This window comes from Uloborus diversus, chromosome 5 (genome assembly GCF_026930045.1).
Source record: "Uloborus diversus isolate 005 chromosome 5, Udiv.v.3.1, whole genome shotgun sequence".
NCBI lineage: Eukaryota > Metazoa > Arthropoda > Arachnida > Araneae > Uloboridae > Uloborus > Uloborus diversus.
Genome location: NC_072735.1, coordinates 170,047,952 through 170,069,165, shown reverse-complemented (window position 1 = coordinate 170,069,165; position 21,214 = coordinate 170,047,952). Strand labels below are relative to the sequence as shown.

The following is a 21,214-nucleotide window of genomic DNA, read 5'->3' as shown; positions in this document are numbered from 1 at the left end:
CTTTCTGCTTTATTATTAGTAAAGAAAATAAAAGAAAACATATTTCATAACCTTGCGCGGAGAGTGCAGTTCTGGATCTTCAAGCTTTTTTTTCCTCAAAGTCAAACATGTTAAAAGTTTTAAATGGTGCAAAGTTAAGGGACATTGTTCAAAGTTACTGTAAATGACTAAATAGCGTATTCAGCTTCGAATGAAGGGGGGCAGGTCCGTCATTTAGACTGTGTGGGGGGGGGGGGGGGGACAATTCCCGCTCAGTACTTCGGAAGCTATGTAATTATGCATTTTGTTTCTTCCCCACAAAATGCATCGAGTTTGTATCCTTTGCCCTCACCCCCCACCCCTCCTGAAAATTCTGAAACGACGAACCGGGCGGAGCAACTTTTCAAAATTTAAACTTCATTACAGTCTATGAGGAGGGAGTCGTGTGAAAAAAACAAAATTTTGCAAACAAAAGAACACGATTTTGGAAAAGGGAAGTGTTCTTTTGCACTGTATAACTTGCGTTACCTTCCTACAGAATTGGGACGGTAACCCAACTAAATACCGGTAACTTTCCCATTTCTATCAGTTCACAAAGAAGAAATTGTACTTTCAAAATCAGGTGCTAAATTATTAGTGTGGCAAAACTTATTGATAAGTTAAAAAATTGAAGCAACCCACAACCAATCAGTTTTTGAAACATTTTTTTAATTAGTTTTATTTTAAATATTTTTTATTTTAAAAGGGGGCAGCTACCCTCCTTGCCCCTTCTGTATATGCCCATGAATGACTGTAATACAGTATAGGACCATCATAATGCATATCTTGGGACCTGAGCTTTTGCATTATACAGGTTTTTGCATTATATGGATCATTTTCCAAACTTAAAAATTGATATTCAGAATATGTCTACATATTTGCTTTTCAAAATAAGTTCTAACTGCAATGAGTACTAAGGCACAAAATATGCATTATAAAAATAGGTTTTACAGTCAAAAGAAAATGAATTACCCTGCCTTCTGCTAGCTTTTGCATAACAGCTGATTTTCTAGAGCAATCTGGCATTCCCCCTTCCCCCCCCCCCCATTTAAATTTTCACTTGAAAGCTTTGAATTAAGATGGAAAGATGAAAAGGTATTTCAAAATTTAATTTGCCTTGGAATTTTTATGTTTGCAAGGTGGAATAAAGGATTTTTTTTTTTTAGCTGCAAAACTTATTGTTTACATCTGAAAAGTTGTGCAATTTATAGATAATTGCGTTATATAGATCGGCGTTATGAAGGTATTCTCCTGTATATTAATGTATTTTTATGATAGGGTATGCTTTAAAATTTTTTTTTTTTTTCCAGTCTGACCGGAGTAATCTGTGCCCTTTCGCTTGATCTGAACTAGTGGACTTCCTGCATCCTTTGAAGAATGGCATGTGCTTTGTGAAGAACATCCGACGGGGTGGGGTTCGCGATACCGGAGGAGGGGCAGACAGCTGGAAAGGAGAGAAACGAAAGAACAAAAAATCAGTGGCACAAATTAGGAACAATTCAACAGCCCTATTGGACGTCGACCAACTTCTGAAACATCGCAATTTATTTTTGAAAGCAACTGCTGAAAATTTTTGAACAAAAGACAATTCTGCTGACAGTTTTTGGTATTGCTGGTGTGAAAGATTTTCCTCTTCATGCTTTCAGTAGGTATTATTACTAGGTACAGAAACGCGGCTATACCGCGGACAAGTGAGGAAGAGCTAAATTAACTAAAACATCATACTTCAGAATCTTAACCCTGCTTTTGTTGTTATTTTAAAGGCATTTTTGGACTGTGACAATGCCCTGGAATCTTAAGCACGAAATTTTTTCCACATAAGGAAAATAATTGCGATGGAATTTGTTCTTTTAAAAGAAAATGAGTCATTCCCGACAGCTTTAGAACCTCTAACCGTCCTATGCCCCATCCCCGTCACAACGAACAAATCGAACCACAGACATGTTATGGAGCTTCTTAGTTCCAATTCCAAGAAAGTGGAAGACACCCTGACAGCATCCACTTGACAAGCGCTGTTGGGGCTCCAGTGCGAGATCGGCTTCTTGAGGAAACAGCAAGTCCCAGATCTTTCTTGAAAACGGAGAGATCGCCAACCAAAAATAAAATAAAAACATTCCAAAATGCTTCGTTCCCCCCAACCCGCGGTCCTGGACTTGAGAGGAGAAGTGAAGAGGACCTTTGCACCGGAAAGACGAAATAGTTCCTGTCTCTTTTGTCTACTTGTAATAATAAAAGGAACTCACTCGACATGTATTTATTTTTGTTTTTCACTGCCAAGTTCTTTCTTTTCATGTCTTTAATGTCTGGCAGATGTGCTCTACATATTTAAGCAAAAATTTATGTGTGCCTCTTACTGCGTGCTTATGATTTTGACACCATCATCAAAATTGCTTGCTTTTAAAAATGTATAAAGAAACCCAAATGTAATATCTACAAAACCACTAAAACAAAGACCTGCTAATGTACTTAACTGTAATTTTTGGAATTACAAAATAATTTTTGCCAATTTTCAACGGTGCTACATTACTAGGAACAAATGTTTGCTCAATACAATTATATTCATTTCAAATTTATACTTCAAAAAATATTTTTTCCCACCACTGTGGAAAGATGTCATTTATTTTAAGAACTCAGAAGCATGGAACAAACTGGAATGCTTTTTATCCCACCTTATTTCAACAATGATGTAATCATTTTTCAGATAAATTTTAATTAATTTATATTCAAGGTCAAAAATATTTTTTTTCTTTAATTTTTAAAAAAGCGAGTAACATTGAATTCATACTAAAAATATTCCATTAAAAAAATGGATTGATATTTATATTTGCCAATTTCTGAAAAAATCAGAATTGTTTATTTATTGTTTAAAATGTGTGTACATTATAGGAAAATGAATCAACTTTTTTATTTCTCTTAAATGACTACTTAAAAAGAGAATGGGATTTGTAGAGTGCTCAAAAACTTTTATATTAAGTGGCTCAATATTATTACGTCTTATGAAAATGAAAAAAAAAAAAAAGCTACCATTGTTGTCAAAGTTATTCCAGTGCTGTCATTTGCTCTACTTAAAAAGGCTACTGCTAAAAAAAAACCTAATTTTGATTGTTCACATGTTAGGTGCTATTCTCTCATTGAAAAGTACTTTTTGTACAGTTATTTGAAGATAGATATGATTGGAGCATTTCACGCATTACAGATCACACATTATCCATCGAACTCAAAGTTTTCATTTCTTTTAGCTATGCAGGTATCTTCACATCAAAAACATGAAACCCAGTTATAATTTTATGTTTCCCTTACAGTTACTTATTACTTTTCATTTACATAATTTGGATAGAATTCTTTAAAAAGTATACGCCTAGTACAAGGTCTTTCTCTTAAAGGAAATTTTTTCAGTCAGCTTTGTGCACAGTAGGTTTTTATATTTACATCCAACAAGTTTATTACACTTCAGTTAGTTTTATTTAGAAATGTATTTCTTGTGTACAGTTTTGAGTAAAGATTCAAAGAAAAAAAAGGGGCGAGGAGGAATCTAAAAGAAAGCCAAAAAAAAAAAAAAAAAAAAAAAAAACTGAGGAGGAGAAATTTAAAGACATCAATAATTCATTTAGTATTGAAATATACTTGAACTGCATGATTATGAACATCATGCAGTTCAAGTGTCACCATGTTTTTTTCCCCTAAAAAAAACAGAAGTCTTTTGTTGTCTTGAACAATGAACTCAACCATTGGCTAAATAAGACCCTAACCATTTGATGACACATTCTCATTATTCATGACAAACAAGAATGCAGTTCAGCTTTATATAACTGTAAATGGCACACTGATTAAGAAATTGATCACTCGTCTATTTCCATGACTAAATTGTTCTCTTCTTATGGTAATTTTCCCCCTATATCTATACCGTTATGAATCATAAAGTTTTCTAGCTATGTCATAATTGATCGTCACACTTAGCTAATTAGTGCAGAAATCAGTTCGGAAGAAAATAGTAGCAAAGTTGGGAATACAATGTTCTATATTTTCCAAGCGAACAAAATCATCAAAATAAAATGGCTGTTACAGGATTTACTGTAAGAGGCAGGCATAAATATTTTCCTTTTATTTTAAGAAGGATAAAACATGTTTCAGAAAGTGGCATAGGTGTAATATACAGCTGCAAAGGTCTATTTTAGTCTTTTCAATTAATTTTTTTTTCTTATTGTTTTCCTATAAGAATGAAATTTAGTCCCTTTTCTTCCAATTAAAACATTTCTAATTGCTCTGTAAGAATAAGCTTTATAATAATGACAAAAAAAAAAAACGTAGGTTTTTTTGCTGGACATATGCTCAACATATCACATTTCTTTTTCTGCTGAATTACGTATATATTCAAAAGATTGAATTTGATTTGTAACAGACCAACAGATCCTGATAGTTTATGTTGATCAAGCTTTTGTTCATAAAATACTTTCTGTACTTGAAAATGAGAATATTTTAGAAAAATCATTATTTGTTAGAGACAAAAAATTTCATAAAACTAACCATAATGTCATAGAATTTTTCATAACTTGTATCCATTCAAGTAAATATATGATAAATAAGTATTTTTAAATAATAGTTTTTTCTGCATATTTCAAATGTGAATGAACAATAAAAGGAAATAAAATAACCTTTTTCAATACAAATATTTTGCTGTGAATAATCAAGTCTACAAAGTTATTTTTTCAGATATAACAGGAAACAGTTTTATAATTGCTTAAACACTTATCGTTTTTAATTTATTTTTTAAAGCATTTTTATACAGTCTCATATGACTATAAAGCAAAAGTCTATACCTGTATGATAGAATATTATTTTTTCTTTAAAAAGTTAATAATAATCAGTTATTGAAAGCTCACACAACAGCAATTACAATTGCTTCTAAAAAGGATTTCAGTTATATTTACATGGATCCATGAAAGGTGAAACAATGGGATGAAAACATAAAAATATTTGTATTGTAAAATGAATGAAATAGGATTTACATTTTTGCAATATTTGCACAAACCAAGTAGTTTTCTTAGAGCTGAAAATGTCTTTAGAGGTATCATATTTTTCATCTTAGGAAGAAAGATAGTGCCTAGGTTAATTTAAAGATTTTAAGTTAAAACACTATAAAAACCTAAAAATTCAAAAAAAAAATTTAAAAACTCTCACGTTGGATCTTTTTAATTATAGTTCTCCTAGAACACCTAGAATAGGGGCCTTAAGTTAACCTAAAAAGGATCATATGATATAAATTAAGAATTGGGAATAAAATAATAAGTATTTGAATACTAATAATTCCGAATATAATCACTAAGATTTTCTACAAACTACAATTTCAAAATAAAATTAGAATTATAATTAAATTGCTTTCTTTGAGTAATGCTAATTAAATGTAAGAACAGAAGAACAAAGTAGGGTTTTCTGACTGGTAAATGAATGCTTAATTTCAACAGAGTTTCACTGTCAAAAATTCGACCGCTAAGAACTAGAAGTTAGTGTATACGTGACAGAAAAAACATTTTTGTTGATACATGTAAGTATTTCAAAGACATTGGGAGCACTTTTAAAGCTCTGCTTCATGTTTTTGGGGGGAAGAGGGGGGGGGGGGGATAGATAAAAAGTGGTGAATCAAACTAGTAAAGGGTCACGTCTGACTTCCAAAGAAACATGGAATTTTTTAGTCTATAGAAATACAGGATTTTTCGTTTTAAACCAAAATTTCATTGAGGCTTCTTCATACTCTGTTGATATTTTGCACTCTTTTTTTTTTAATTTTACACACTATTTATTATGTTCTTTTTCTTTCAGAGCTTTCTGTGGTTTTCTCCTTTATCTTTACAAAATTGTTTTCCTTAATGGATTATTTTTCTTTCCTTTCCATTTCTTTAAAAAAAATTGGTAGAAGGAAATCACTTTTGCCAATTACATAAGAAAAAAGCTTTATATTTAAAAAAAATACCCCAGCTTTTTCACAGCTTTGAGGTGAAAACCAGCAATCACAATGAAAACCTGAAGCTTAAAAAATATTTTAAACAGCAAAACACGTGTGAGTGATATATTTTTCAATTTGAATGTTGCAACAAACACTTTCTCACATTTAGTAAAAAATAAAACTATTAGTTGAATCAAGTTTGAAAAATGTTTTGAGCCCTTTTCAAAGAGTTTAAATTTTAAGCAGATAACTTATACTTTGCATGGTTATAAAAGAAACATCTTATGCCACTTCTGATTTACTTTTTATCTTCCTTAAGAAGATGCTTTTATCTTCAAACCTGAAAGCATCAATGTAACTTCATATTCATCTCAAAAGATTGTATCTTTATGATTAAATCAGTGAAAAAGAAACTGAATGCAAAATAAAATTTCAAATTTTTAACTTAATGTTTCTGTTTCAAATAAATCAATATTATACCAGTCCATACTTCACATACTGTATCGGAAAACGAATTTTCTGTATATTTTATCCCTGGAAAGTTCTTCATAAGACAGAGTAAGCATTATAAATTATCAGCCGTAATTTTGACTCAAAAATCTGAGTTCAAATCCAAATTTTAACATTTATACTCAAGTAAGATTTGTTTCATTTCTTAAAGTCTGGCAAAAAAGTAAGTCTTCAGGTTGTCTATATTAATTCTGCTGAACAAATTGATTAAAACCAAGTAAATTTCCTCTATTGTTACATTTATTTAGTTTTAAGTAGAAAGATGATTTTATAGCATCATTAGGTGAGGTCAAGTCTGGGAAAGATAGTAGATATCTTGAAAATTCTGGATCATAAATTGCAAAAACATTCAGATTTTCTAGAAGGGATAAAACATTTGGATTTTATACACTGACAAACCATGAACAATTCGCAACAGTTAGAGTTTTTAAAAACTCAATACAAAAATGGCCTATTTACGTAGAATCACTCACAGTCTTGAGGTTGAGTGTTTGCTCTCATAAGAATTGGTCATAAATCTTATTCAGAGATTTTAAAAAAGAAAAAAAAATCAAAGAGGAATCAAAAGTTCAAAAATCTAATTTTTGCAGCTGGAAAATAAATTGGAGTACTTCGCAGCTATACCTCGCTCTTTTGGGGTGCACATAATATGCTTAAGAAAAGAATCCAACATAAATGTAGTTTTGTACCAATTTTGGAATACTCGGGGGCGTAACTCCCTTCCCCTTGAAAGAAACTGGTTCTTCAGTCATAATCCTAAAGCACTAGTCGAACCTCGTTATCGCGACACCCATAACTTTTGAAAGTCCCGAACTCGTGCTATACAATCTTAATGTTAAGTGGCTCTGGATTTTAAGAGTGTTTAATGGCGAATTTCCGATTACGACGACGCTTTGAGCTATTTGCACAGGATCGAATTTTTTTTGCAAGTGAAGTATTTTCGGTAAAATAATGAAAACATCTGGAAAAGTTAATTGTAGGAACTCCAGATTCTGACAAGAGATAAGGGACATGTATTATTACGGACCACGCATGCCACTTCAAGAATGGGAGGGGGGGGGGGGGGCGAGTAAGGTAAGTTCTGAAAGCTACAGATTTCAGACATTGACAAGGACAATCGGAAGAATCTGTAAAGCAGGTGGATTTTAATATTGGACTAGGGGAGCAGCAGGAGAAGAGAAAGACCATACTGCCGTGCTAAGCACAGATGTGGTATCTGCACATTTTATCAAAATTGAGTTATTGTCACCGGGTGGTTGTTAATAATTTAATTTACCTAAATCTCAAGTTTTTTGGGGATTTGTAAACGCAAAATATTTAAAAAAGCTTTAAGAAAAAAGTCGTAACTGCAAATTTGCTTAGTTTGCTAAGGCAATTTGAACATAGGTGACAAATACTAAGCCTTTAAAGTAGTATCTGCGCAGTTACCACTTTTTTCCTTAGTAATTTGTAGATACGACATTTATACCTTAGTAAAGCAGCATATTTAAAAATGTAGCAATTTAATGGAACACAGAATATTAAAATTAGTTTACCATTGAATAGTTGATACAGGTTGATAATAAAAACCAATACAACTTTGCATAATTGTTAAAGTAAATACTAATAAATATTCAGCTTTTTCTATTTAAATGGTTTTTTAGAATGCAAATTCTAAAAATGAAATGCATGTAAAATATTCATATCTAATTCTTTCATGCAAAAAAAAAACGCATTTCATTCTACGGCCAGTAATATTTTTATTTAAGTATCGTCTGCTGCCAAAATTATCTCTATGCTCGATAAAAATGAATCTAGAAAATAAAACATTATAAAAAAAAAACACATTCTTTGAATATAAAAAACAGAAAATTTTACGGATTACAGTTTTAACTGTCCGGAGTTTTGAAAATGGTATCTTTCAGAAAGTAGATTCTGTTAGATTTGTACTAACAAAATAAAGCGAACCAGCTAAGTCCAAAGAAAGCAGATGTTTTCAGTATCATTTAATGTTACATTGAGCACGTTTTTCTAAACTACTTTTGTCGTATCTGTGCTTAGCACGGCAGCATAGTTGTAGGTGGCCACTGAAAGCTTCTCCCATGAGAGCTTTCCCCTTTCAAAAAGCGGGGTTTAGGTGTCAAAATCTAATCAAATTGTGGCCAAAAGTGAAGATTTCTTCTTGGATTCTTTCTTGCTGATAAATACAGGAAACCTTTCTTTTAATTATCAACTTTGTGTAAAGTAGAAGTGTTAAAATATCATTAAAAAACAAAGTAAACTCTTATTGGAAAGTATTTTAGAATACAAAAAAAGTGATGGATTTTCTTTCCTTATAATTTTAGTTTGACCCATAAATAATTCAAAACTACATTAGTTAAAACAAATTAAAAACATGAAAATATTAATTTAAAAAATAATACAAATATTAATTATAATTAAAGGCCCATGTAAAAGGGCCTGGTAATCCGTTACCACCAAAAGTATTATAGAACAAGAAGAATTGCAACTTTCTTGCGCCTAGTGCAATAGTTGCTGAGAATTCAAAATAGTTCAAAACAGTAAATAACATCCTACACTCATCTCCAACTAAAAAGTAGATTTAGGAATGTTAAGAACATTTAACAAATTAATTACTTTCTAATATATTACAGTTTTCTCTACTTAGTACTACGTTTTATTACTTGGAAACTTTGGTGAAATTATGCAACATTCAGAAAATAGGCCCAAATAAAAGGAAAAAAAAAGGTGTATTTCTAAGAAAAAAAAATTCAGTTTGGATTTTAAAAAAAGTAAGATAACCAGTAAAAAATGCCCTCTGGTTACGCCCATGCAGTAAAAGATGTGTGTGTTGAGAGGGGGGGGGGGAGGTAGATCCATAAAATAGTTCCAGATTAGATTGCCAGCCTTGTGCCACATATAAAATCAATTTGAAAATTGCTTTTATTTAACTTAATTTATTCAAAAATATTTGCCAAAGCAGACAAGTCTTATTGGATTATCTGGGGAAAATGTTTGATTAAACAGGATTCTTTTACATTACCCCTATGGGGAACAAGTGGATCAAGAATGTTTAATTCTTATATGCAGGATATTTGTTTATCCGTTACCTGATAAAGCGAGTTGACAGTAACAATGACTCATCAGTGCAGTGGCGTAGCTAGACCCGACTTTCGGGGGGGGGGGGGGGTTACTTCTTTTATATATATATATATATATATATATATATATATAATCGCTTGGAATTTTTTCCTTTTCTTCTTTTTTTTTTCTTTCTCTTCTCTCTTCTTTTTCTCTTTTTTTTTTGAGACTAACGTTTCGGGGGGGGGGGTTGTCCCCAAAACCCCCCCTTAGCTACGCCCCTGCATCAGTGTAACTGATTTTGAAGAAAACCGTGAAATGACCCACAAATGACGACAAATTATAGTATAAATAGCAAGCAGAAAAAAAAAATCATGAAACAATATCATATAGAAATCATTCACACACAGTTAAGTCAGTAAAAATATTTTTTAAACAAAGAGATGGTGAGAAGGGTAAAAAATAATGTTCCATACTTTTGGAACATGCGACTGAAATTAAGTTCTTTAAAAGACCAACCTAGGAGGAAACCCTAGAGGTACATTTTCTACTCAAAATGGAAATAAATTTGAAATATCAGTTTAGAGGAAAAGATCACTTTGTGGACTTTAATTTCTGGGGAAAAAGTAAAAAATAGTTATTAAAAAAAACTATGGGTGATTTTTTGTTGCAGTATTTTTTTTTTTTCTTTTAATGTTCAAGTTTTGTTTTAAGCTTGCATTATTGTAGTTTTGAATTATCCATCCCAGCTTAATTTTTTTTATGAGAAATTTTGCACAGAATGACTTTGAAAATGCACTAAGTGAGTTTTTCTCTAATCTGGTGATATACAACTGACATAATTTAAAATTTCTTCGGAACAACTGATTATAACCAAGTTTTGTATTATATAACCAACATCAGATTCTACTTCATTATTTTAGAATGATTAAATTTGAAAAAAAAAAAAAAATCAAACAACACTTTTCAAAATAAAATGACCTAGATTAAATTACTCTGCCAATGAAATAATGCTGTTAAACCTGTCACAGGTTGGGGCAGAAAATTTTATTTTTTATGATATCACAGTGTTATTGAATCCAAAAAGAGCTGGGCTACCATATGTATAATATATATATTTTTTATTTACAAAAGTGACAAGCATAAATGAAGGCGAGCCAATATTACATTCATTTCAAACTCAAAAGTTTTTTCTTGAGCTCTAAATCCTCCACCAAATCTTCTCTTCTGAGAACACGATGGCAACCAGAATACGGGCACCTGAAAAAAAAGGGGCAAGAATAGAAGAAAGTTTCATGTTCTGATTTGTTATTCAATCATGATTACATACAATGAGGTACAATTTGAAAGGAGAAGGATGGAAAAAAAAGACCAACTTAGTTTTGCGAACATTGTGCTTTATAACAAACTGGAGCGTTATCTGAGCAGCAACTTTGTGCTCGCTATGACTATCTAACAACTTGAGAACAAGCTTCACTCTCGGTAAAGGAATCCTAAGATTTTACTGTCATCAATAATTAATTTTGATTACAAAAACTTTTCCATGAATAAATTAAAATTTAAACCTTACAAAAAACTCAGAGGCTTTCCTTGTAAATTTTGCATTCACACTTCAACAAGCAAAATTTGAACAAGATAGAACAATAAATATTTTAATATTATTATTGTGAAATGTCTTACTTGAGGTAATGTAACTCGCTGTGACGTCTACAATGATTCAAGCAAAAAAGCAACCACATACAGCACAAGATTTCATCACAATTAAGTTCCAACAAAATAAAATTGAAATTTAATTTTACTCGACCGTTATAGTCTACGGAAAAAATGCAATTGTTATGAGAGAAAGTGATACTTAGGTTTGGTTTCTTAGGGAAATTCTGCCCTTCCATTGGATTGCACACTCTCTGTTAATTCTATGGTAGATGTATAGCTCAGCATTTATAGCTCAGTGTGTACAGAAGACTTTTTTTAATGCAAAGGAATTCTAAAACCTTGACTGAATTAATCCAATTAAAGAAAAGAATTGGTGCTTTTCCGTTAAAGGTAGGTCACTCGTCCCATTTTTTTTATTTTTGGTGGTTTTAATTTACTTATTGCTATTGAAAACTAAAATTTTCATAGTTGACAACATTCTACAACTTCAATTTCTACATTTCACAGTTGCCATATACTTATAGATGTTGCTGATCACTTAAAACAATGTTTTTATTGTCGCCAAGGTAGAAGTGAACAAGTCACCAAATTCTTAATGAAAAAGGGGCAGAGAATTTTTTTAGTTGCTTAGGAAGAAAAGTTTCTTCATTTATGTTTAGCACAACATTATAGAACAATTATATGAAATTCGATAAAACTTTTCATTGGGCAAAGAAATCATACATTTGCATCATGCATGAACCAACAACTCCTCACCTTTTAGCTTGATACCAGGATTACCCCACACAACGCTCAGGAGAAGTGGAAAGTTCTTTTTGGGGGGCCAAATGCCATACTAGAGGAGGGAGGGTCAGAAGGAAACAATCATCTACCACTTTTTGGAAATGGAACTTCCCAGTTTTCAGTTTTCGACAGTTTTACAGCCATTATTTTTATTTGGAGGGGAAGGGAGCAGCACTTAGCATTCTTCTGAGATGGGCTGAAGAGGTAAAAAGTTCAGAAACAGCATTTGTAGCAAATTCGGAGACTTATGGGGGTATTTTCCCCTAAAATGCCTAAACAATCATCAAAAACGACTTCACTTAAAATGACCAAAAATTTTTCACTTATTTTCAGGGTAAAACAAGAGTATCGGACTCACTCTTATAAGTTCCTATGTCTGAATTTTTTTTTTCAAATTAAAATAAATAAATAAATCTTGGAAAGATCTCATGTTGCAGATGAGTCGCACCCAGGGTTGCCAGATGTCCCGGATTTCAAGGGACAGTCCCGTATTTTGAAAAATTGTCCTGCGTCCCGGGGAACTTCCATACGGGACGACTAAAGTCCCGTATTTTAGATGATAAAAATATTTTACAGAATGAGACATTACTTTAACGGAAAAAAATAAAACAAAATAAAAAATGCGAAACAATGAGCAATAAGAAAATCATGTGGTAGCAAACGAAAAAATTATTTTTCTTTTAATTTGGTTCGTATATTTTTGTTTCGGCGGCAAATTATGACAAACTTAATGGTTGCTTCTTTGCTCATTGACTGATGTTGGAGAATATATTTCTCAGGAAGAGCACCCCTAAGAGCAAGGGCGCACCCACCTAAATATATCGAAGACACCCCTCCCAAGTGAAAATTACCACTTAAAACACTCCCTCCCAAAACATTTCAGTAACGTAGTCTGTGCCATCACCCCCCCCCCCCCATAGGTGGGCATCCCTGTATTTCTGCGCATGCGCCATCAATTGCTACGAAGACGATTTTTATACTTTGATAGGCGACATTTTGTGAAGTTTAATGCTTTGTTGCGATTGAATTTTTCAGATTTATCATGAACAGACGTGTCACTAATGTAACCCATCCCCCCACCCCTTTTCACTCCTAGAAGCCTGTCCCATATTTAATGTTCTTAATTCTGGCAACCCTGGTCGCACCACACAGTTAGAACAGATCTTCAATAAAGAACCTTCCAGCATTATTTACGTTCATTCAAGTTACATTCACAGATATATTTAAAATTAAAAATGAAATTAAGTACGCTTATAACATATCATTAATGCATATTAATATTTCTAGGGATGCACCACTCCCATGGTTTATGCGGAATAACATACAGTGATCTTGATATAGTTATAAACAATGTGTATTCATAATACAGATGTGACATACATATTGACCAAAAAACATCCATGTTTTGTTCTGAAACACTAATTTTTACTTAATTTTACAAAATAGGGAGTATTGTATTCGGAAAAAAAATTTCACTCAAAAATCAGCCTTAATTTTCATTTTACTCACCCCAAATGAATGTCGAGTTTTTTTTCGACCAGACCACACGTGGATGAGTGCCTAGGAATGTACAGATACCCGAAATACCCATTTTGGCGATCCCCGAGTTAATTAAAACGAGTTTTCTCCTGACGACCGTATGTATGTATGTGTGTATGTATCTCGCATAACTCAAAAACGGTATGTCCCAGAAAGTTGAAATTTGGTACGTAGACTCCTAGTGGGGTCTAGTTGTGCACCTCCCCTTTTGGTTGCATTCGGGTGTTCCTAAGGGGTCTTTTACCAGTTTTTGGGGGAAAATCATTGTTCATTTCAATGCAAACTCAAGTGGTGTTATAATTTGGCAGACACTTGGCGATATATCGGCAGTCTTTCGGTCACCAAGTTTTGTCGTCAACTTGGCAACAAATTTGGCGATTTTTAACTTTTTTTTTTTAACTTGGTTTCAATTTGGCCACTGTTGGTGATATTTAGAGAGTTAACTGTTGAATCCCATTAAAATTGCAATAATGGGGAAATAACATTAAATTGGCATAAAAGGAAGTCATGTGATGCACACATCAACTCGTTTAAATACATATTCATACATAACAACATAATAAAGTCTAACAAACGTTATTATAACACTAGCTGCGTGCCCGGCGTTGCACGGGCTACTTAAAAAATGAAAGAGATGTCCAATTGATGTTTTTGTATTACTCTGACGTCAGTTTCTAAAGCGCTAAGGAGTAAATAAATACGCGTAATGCAAGGTTTGCAAAACACCAGTAGAGCTTATTTTTGGCAAAAATCTCTTTAACATTAATCACAGTTATCAATGATACAAGTTATGAATATTTTCAATTAGCACAAAAGATGAAAATATATGCATTATCAACTATAATCTGTGGTCACGTTAAAATGAATTACATCTCATAGACTATATCTGAAATATTTATGTACAATTACGATCAGCTTTTTACATAAAATGATACACACTTTTTGGTTGATTACGTGAAACTAAAGCATCAAGACTAAATAAATATCAATAAGCATTAATTTAATACCAAGTCATCAGATTCCAATTTAGATTAAGTTAAAATCCTTAAAAACAATATTTTTTTTTCAACTCTGTTTCACTTAAAGAAATCCAAACAATCTTAATTTAACATGTTCTTTTAACGATACAAACTGTATTGCAAAAATAGAAACAGGAAGGAAAAAGAGAGTTATTGCAATTCGAAAATTAACTCATGTGACGGGAAAAAGTCCAACAAAATGAACATAATTAGTCGCACATCCTAAATGTACCAAAATATGAGGCCGGTGAATGATAAACTTACACTACAATCAATAAACATAGCTAAAGAAACAACTTTCATATGTTGAAAGGAATTAAGAATGTCGAATGTAAAAAATAAAAAAAGGACAGACAATAAAATAAAGGCTATGTCCAAATAGAGTAACCAATTTTAAACTAATTTGAAATGAAATTCTAGATGGAAACGTTGATTTAAGATTTGGACAGGAGCCAAAAAAATCTTTTTAAAAACAATTATTAGAATTTTACTTGATCATCCATGAGCAAAATGGCAACAGGAAAGAAATAAAAATTCCTGAATAACGTTATGTTAGTTAACGTTTTAATTAATATCTCCGCTAATTAAAGTCGTACAATTACGAGATTGGTCCTATTGTTTTCTTTGAAAAATTTCGAATTGATCGGTATCTCGCTTGACTCTCGATTCGCAGCGGTTCTCGAGAAGATCGATCTTCAGACAGACAGACAGACGGACGCGAACAGATTTTAATATATAGTAGATGGATAAAATACTGCTTCATATGAATAAAATACAACGACACAGTCGTCAAAGGTACTAACTTTCTGGATTTCTGCAAAAATTTCATGATGCTGCTCCTTTCATAAGCATGATTGCAGAGTCTACTCTTCACTGGATCCTCTATTGTCTTCTTAGTCAATGGATCCAAGTAAGTTTCTGTGGCATCAGTTACAAATAGCTCAGAATCTCCATCTGTCATAAAATAAAATCAATATTTCAATAAATGAATAATATTTTTATGTTTTGCAGGTATGGTCAAATTTAGTGTGTGCAGGTTCAGGCCCGTGTTGAGTATAAAGGGAGCGGTTTTACAGATATTTTATAACTGGTTTCTCCTCGCAGTAACATGAAAAACATTTCGTGTACCAAATATTTCACTACTGTTTAAAGGTCACATTAGGAATGCAGTCAGTGGCGTAGCTAGACCCGACTTTCGGGGGGGGGGGGATATATATATAAGAATATATATATTCATATATATATATATATATATATATATATATATATACATATATATATATATATATATATATGTGTGTGTATGTATATATACATATATATATATATATACATATACATATATATATATATATAAAAAATATATACATATATATATATATATGTGTATAATCGCTTGGAATTTTTTCCTTTTCTTCTTTTTTTTCTTTCTTTCTCTTCTCTCTTCTTTTTCTCTTTTTTTTTTGAGACTAACTTTTCGGGGGGGGGGGGGGTTGTCCCCAAAACCCCCCCCTTAGCTACGCCCCTGAATGCAGTAATGGAGTGCTTTAGGGGCCATTGCCACAGCACTCTTGGTTTTGGGGCATATTACCAATCCATGCTTAAAATACACCGCCAGCTCAGTTATTCCATCCGAGGACTGCAGTTTTGTGCTTTTTAGCACTCATCAGCCCGGAATAAGAATCACATGAGCTGTAGGCAAAAAATCTCACAACAACTTACTACAAAATACCAATCCATGGATGGGATTATGTGTATAGTATTACAGTAGAAGACCATGATAACGCACACCTTGGGACCCGAGCTTTTGCGTTATACAGGTTTTTGCGTCATATAGATCATTTCACAAATTTTGAAACTAATATTCAGAATATATTTATATATTAGCACTTCAGAATGAGTTTTATCTGCAATGAGTATTAAAGCACTAATATTACAATTAGTTATTCAAAAATAAATATGTTTCACAATCAAAATCCTGCACTTCTGCTAGCTTCATGGTTTGCATAACAGCTGCATTTTCAAGAGCCATCTGGTATTTTCTGTTTACTATGAGTACTAATTTTCAACTTAAAAGCTTTGAAGTGAGATGGAAAGGTGAAAAATCTTTCAAAATTTAATTTGCCAAACAATTTTTATGTTTGTAAAGCAAAACAGAGGGATTTTTTAAACTTTAAAACCTATTGTTTTCTTCTGAAAAGTAGTGCGGTTTATAGAGAATTGCGTTATACAGGTCGGCGTTATAACGGTCTTCTACTGAACAACACTGAGGGGGGGGGGGACATTCATAACCCCCATTTCCAGTTAGGTAAATCTGGCTGAGCCATAATGTTGCTTTACAGCTTCGTCTGAATCAAACTTTGTTATCTGCTCACGAGGGTAGACCAGTGGAATGCCGCCATCTTAAGGAACTTCAATTTTTATCACTATCAAAAATCGTATTAAGGAACTAGATCAATATTTTGGATTATTGTACGCCATCTTAAGAATGAATACAAAATTTGTTATTATCTTTACTAATAATAAAGCAGAAAGTCTCTCTGTCCGGAGGATGTCTGGATGTCTGGATATCTGTAGGATGTCTGTGACGCGCATAGCGCCTAGACCGTTCGGCCGATTTTCATGAAATTTGGCACAAAGTTACTATGTAGCATGGGGGTGTGCACCTCGAAGCTATTTTCTGAAAATTCGATGTGGTTCTTTTTCTATTCCAATTTTAAGAACCAAAATATAAGATGGAAAATTGCGAAATTATCACAACGTGGAACCGTAACATGGGCACAAGCCAATTGGCGAGATACGAAATTATCATAACGTGGAACCGCAACATGGGTACAAGCCAATTGGCGAGAACATTCACCATACATTATTTGTAAATATTCACGGCGAACCAAAAGACCTTTCAATGTTTCTATTACGGGCAAAGCCGTGCGGGTAACACTAGTTAAATCTATAAAAGAAATAGACATAAAACATCAATTTGTCAACCTCTGCGCTGTAGCGGTATTAGCCAGTGAGCTGGGGTAATCCCCTCACGGACCTGGGGTAATCCCGCCACTAGCTAATATGACTAAAAGACTAAGAAGAAAAATTTATTGAAATTCTTATATGGAATTAGTTAAGTTTCACGATACATTAATTGAAAAGCAAAAGAAATGACATTTTTAGTTTATATGAGTGAAAAAACAGTATTTTAAATTCATCTGATTTTCTTAAAATTTACAAAAATCACAAATGTAGTTTACAGCTGTTTCAGCATCGCAGGTACTCTGAATGCACCCACTTGCCACAGCAAGTGCATCTGTATCACAGTTCGTTCGTTCCATATTTATTGCATAGAGCAAAGTTGAACATTTGGATCGCTTGGATCAAAAAGGTCATCATTTTCGTCGTTGTCACAAACCTTTTTGACATTGATGTCCTCCTCATCTGAAGAGTTTTCCAAACTAAAAAGTCGATTGCCCCTTTTCTAAATAGATTTATTCATTTTCTTTTGCCCTGTTGTCACTGCTTTCTCTTTCTTTGCCTTGGATTCAGTTTTAATATACATTACCAAAACCTTTGCTGCAGATTTTCTTTCTGCTTGTTTCTTTTTCAATTTTTTTCCCTTTCTTATAGCTACTGTTTCTTCCAAAACTGCCTTCATTGGGATTCCCATCAGAACTGATGAGTGACCTTTTCTTTTAGAACTTTCCTCTTCCCTTTCTGCTGCCAATTTTGGAATTAATGAAAACTTTTCTAGCGATTGAAGAAACTTTTTTGGGGTACTTCCTGAACGGTCTTTGATGAGCGAGACGCTACATCCAGTAACTCCACCTTCAGATGCATTGCTCGCTTTTACAAGATAATTTTTTGCACCAGTTTCTTCTGTTAAGACTACATTAACTAACTCTGCTTTTACTAAGCACAGTTTACAAGAGCGCATTCCTTTAAAAAATTGCTTTTGACCTATACAGAGGAAAGACGCTTCCGGGGGTAAGGCCCCCACCATGGCGTCATCACCCCCAGAGAGGAAGCCTCATAACCCCGATCCGACAAGATGGAAGAAATGTAGATTTAAAGACATCAAAACAAACGGAAGTAATAAATATTGTTGATTAAAATATAGGCTGAAATATCTAGTTAAAAGTTGTTCATAGCAAATGCTGCCACTGTAGCATCTAAAGGTACATACCTCAGCTTGTGCTAAGGAGCAAAATAAGAGCAAACTTCTTCAAACAAGGTTCGACACTATAAGAATAAAACAATGCACGCAATGGCTGCTATTGACTTGGGGCATTGGTTGCAGCATTGTTTGCTACAGGTCAGGAGCTGTCAGGTAGGCTATCTGGTTTCCTTGACTCAAATATAAGGGGTGGCGGCATTTCCCCAGGCGGCGGCAATCCCCCGGTCTATCCTACATGGCACTTTGCAAAAAAATATAAAAATAACGCATAAATAGTTTTCAAACATGCTGTATACCAAACTTTATCTTACAAAATAATGCTTAGTAAACTGAACAGGAAAGATATATTGCTAACAGAAATTATAATTCCAAATGCCAAACTATGCATGTTTATACTGGATAAATTCTAATTGTCTTGAGAAATGCGCAGATTCATCATAACTTCCTTATACAAAGCAATATTTTGGCAGTGGATGTTTTGTATTGTTAGATCAGTCAGTGATTCTTTCGCCACTGGTTTTCCAAAATATAATTCCAGTTCGTAAAAAAATGGACTGGACACACATAAATTTCAGAAAAAAACCAAAGGCAATGATTCAAAAAAGAGCACTGTACACAAATATTAACTGTAAAGTTATGCTAAATGTCATCTTCTTCATACTTCTTTTTATTATTTCTTCCCCCCTTGGGAGAGGTTCAAACTCCAAAACCTTTCCCTTGGACAAGGCCCTGATCAGGTCTAACCCTTGAAGGAAGGAAAACCTATAAGAGCTGATAAAAAAGGCGAGAATCAGCTGTAGATCTAAAATTCTACCAATCAGATATTAAATTATACGATCTCACCAGCTCGAGATGGCCCCACACTCAGTGAAGCTTCAATTGCATCAATGGCAGCATTTTGATCTCTGTCTATTTCTTCAGTTTCTAAGCACTCACTCAAAATTTCTTGAAATTTTTCTTGAGCAGCAGATTCATCATCAAAGTCTGCTTCTCTGAGCTGAAAAAATCAACAGTTATTTTCATTAATGCATTTGCATGAATCTCTTAAATTTTCAATTATTAATTTCCTTTCCTGAAAACTTTTCTCAATGAAACAACAGAAAAATGCAAAATTCTAGCAGATAGTAATATTTTTAAAAATTAATGCTATCAGTGGCATAGCAACATCAAAACTGGGAGTGGGCAACTGAATTTTGCAAGGCTCCTGTTTTCAACAAAAAGTTACATTTGAAGGGAAAAAATTTATCAGGTATCAGTATTTTTTATTTATAGAGTGGACTTTGTAGGGTATAAAAAAACTCCATCCCAGGGAAAAAAAGGAACAAGTTAACGACCCCTTCTTTGTGGATACGTTAAATTGCAGGGAAAAAATATATGCCTTCCCATCTTCTGCAGTTTAAGGGTTCTACCCTATATGCAACATAATAACAGGCTCTGGGTCTAACAATCAGATGACCCTTAGTTACCTATTAATCCCCAATGAAAATAAAGTTGATATTATATACCTCCTTATGCACTGATGAAAGCAAGACTTCAATATAAAACTGAAAAATTGAAATGGGATGCAACTTTGGTAACAAAATTAATTGAAGGCGAAAACCCTAGTAAGCTGCTGATTAAATGATGTCAGTTTCAGCTTAAGTACTGAGTTCTAGCAGCATACCCTGTTACTGCTAGAAAGTTATAATTCGACTGTCAGTTTTTTAAAACTTTACGTTGAATACTAGTGCTTTATTCAACTTACAGTGGATTTCATCTCCATAGTTGCGGCATATAAAGCATTTCCTTCTTTGTGAAGTCGAGCAATATCGATCATAGAATTTTTTAATTCACTTAGTTCTTCCCGAATATCTGAAATGCAAATGTATCTAATGAGAATATTGAATACAATTTCACGATATAACCTGTAAACTAAATTGAGGTACGAAACACAAAACACATAACGCGGGGTTGTCACGATCAAACACCAGTTACCTGATCCAAATTCTTCAATTTCTAAACACAAACTCGTGCAATGTTTAAATGTTTCATCCGAAGCAGATTGAAATTCCCGTAGTTGCTCTGCTACAGAGTCTAATGTCGGAAGTCTATCCATGGAATTCCTAGCACAAACAAACAAATTTTTTACAGTATTTGTGAATCGTGATAATAAAAAAACATCCACTTTAGCACATTTTTGGCGCTAAACGGTCGCCAAGGTAACCTTAGTTACGGTTCCGGCTACGAAGATCCCTTCAAATATTATTATCATTTCTTCTAATTTTTATTTTTCAATACTAAAATGATCTTTTATCATTAAATTTTGTTTTTCTATCATTTATTTGAACTATAAAAAGTTTTTCAAAAACTAAATACGTTTATTAAACATCACTTACAGCGAATGTTATTCAATGCTGTTTTAATGTTTAAATCTTACAATGAAATCAATAAAACATACGTTTCGTTGTTTTACATATGTAATTTACCTACTTTCTCAAATAAATAAGCGCTTTTCTAAATGTGAAATAATTAGTTTTAAGTTTTTAT

The 21,214-nt window shown here is 33.0% G+C and overlaps 2 protein-coding genes across 6 annotated transcripts in view; one reads left to right on the top strand and one right to left on the bottom strand.

Moving 5' to 3' along the window:
- The window catches only part of LOC129222406 (chromodomain-helicase-DNA-binding protein Mi-2 homolog), a 105,065-nt gene extending 98,662 nt beyond the window's left edge, over positions 1–6,403 (top strand). For all 5 annotated transcript variants that reach the window (XM_054856916.1, XM_054856913.1, XM_054856915.1 and 2 more), the window contains one exon: positions 1,329–6,403. In XM_054856916.1, the coding sequence (XP_054712891.1) occupies positions 1,329–1,333 (5 nt within the window). In that variant the 3' untranslated portion in view covers positions 1,334–6,403. The remainder of the gene's footprint in view (positions 1–1,328) is intronic.
- Positions 6,404–10,679: 4,276 nt separating this feature from the next.
- On the bottom strand, positions 10,680–20,846 carry LOC129221854 (E3 SUMO-protein ligase NSE2-like). Its single transcript, XM_054856203.1, has 5 exons — positions 20,663–20,846; positions 20,433–20,539; positions 19,532–19,685; positions 15,327–15,477; positions 10,680–10,789 (listed from the first exon to the last, which is right to left on the bottom strand). The coding sequence occupies exons 1-5, from the start codon at positions 20,781–20,783 to the stop codon at positions 10,699–10,701; spliced, it is 624 nt and encodes a 207-aa protein (XP_054712178.1). The 5' UTR covers positions 20,784–20,846; the 3' UTR covers positions 10,680–10,698.
- Between the last annotated feature and the right edge of the window lie 368 nt (positions 20,847–21,214).

Coding starts and splice junctions, on each gene's coding strand:
- LOC129221854 (XM_054856203.1), bottom strand. CDS start 20,783: ATGGATAGACTTCCGACATTAGACTCTGTAGCAGAGCAACTACGGGAA. Junction 20,540..20,662: donor AATTGAAGAATTTGGATCAG/GTAACTGGTGTT, acceptor TTTGCATTTCAG/ATATTCGGGAAGAACTAAGT. Junction 19,686..20,432: donor CTATGGAGATGAAATCCACT/GTAAGTTGAATA, acceptor TGATTTTTTCAG/CTCAGAGAAGCAGACTTTGA.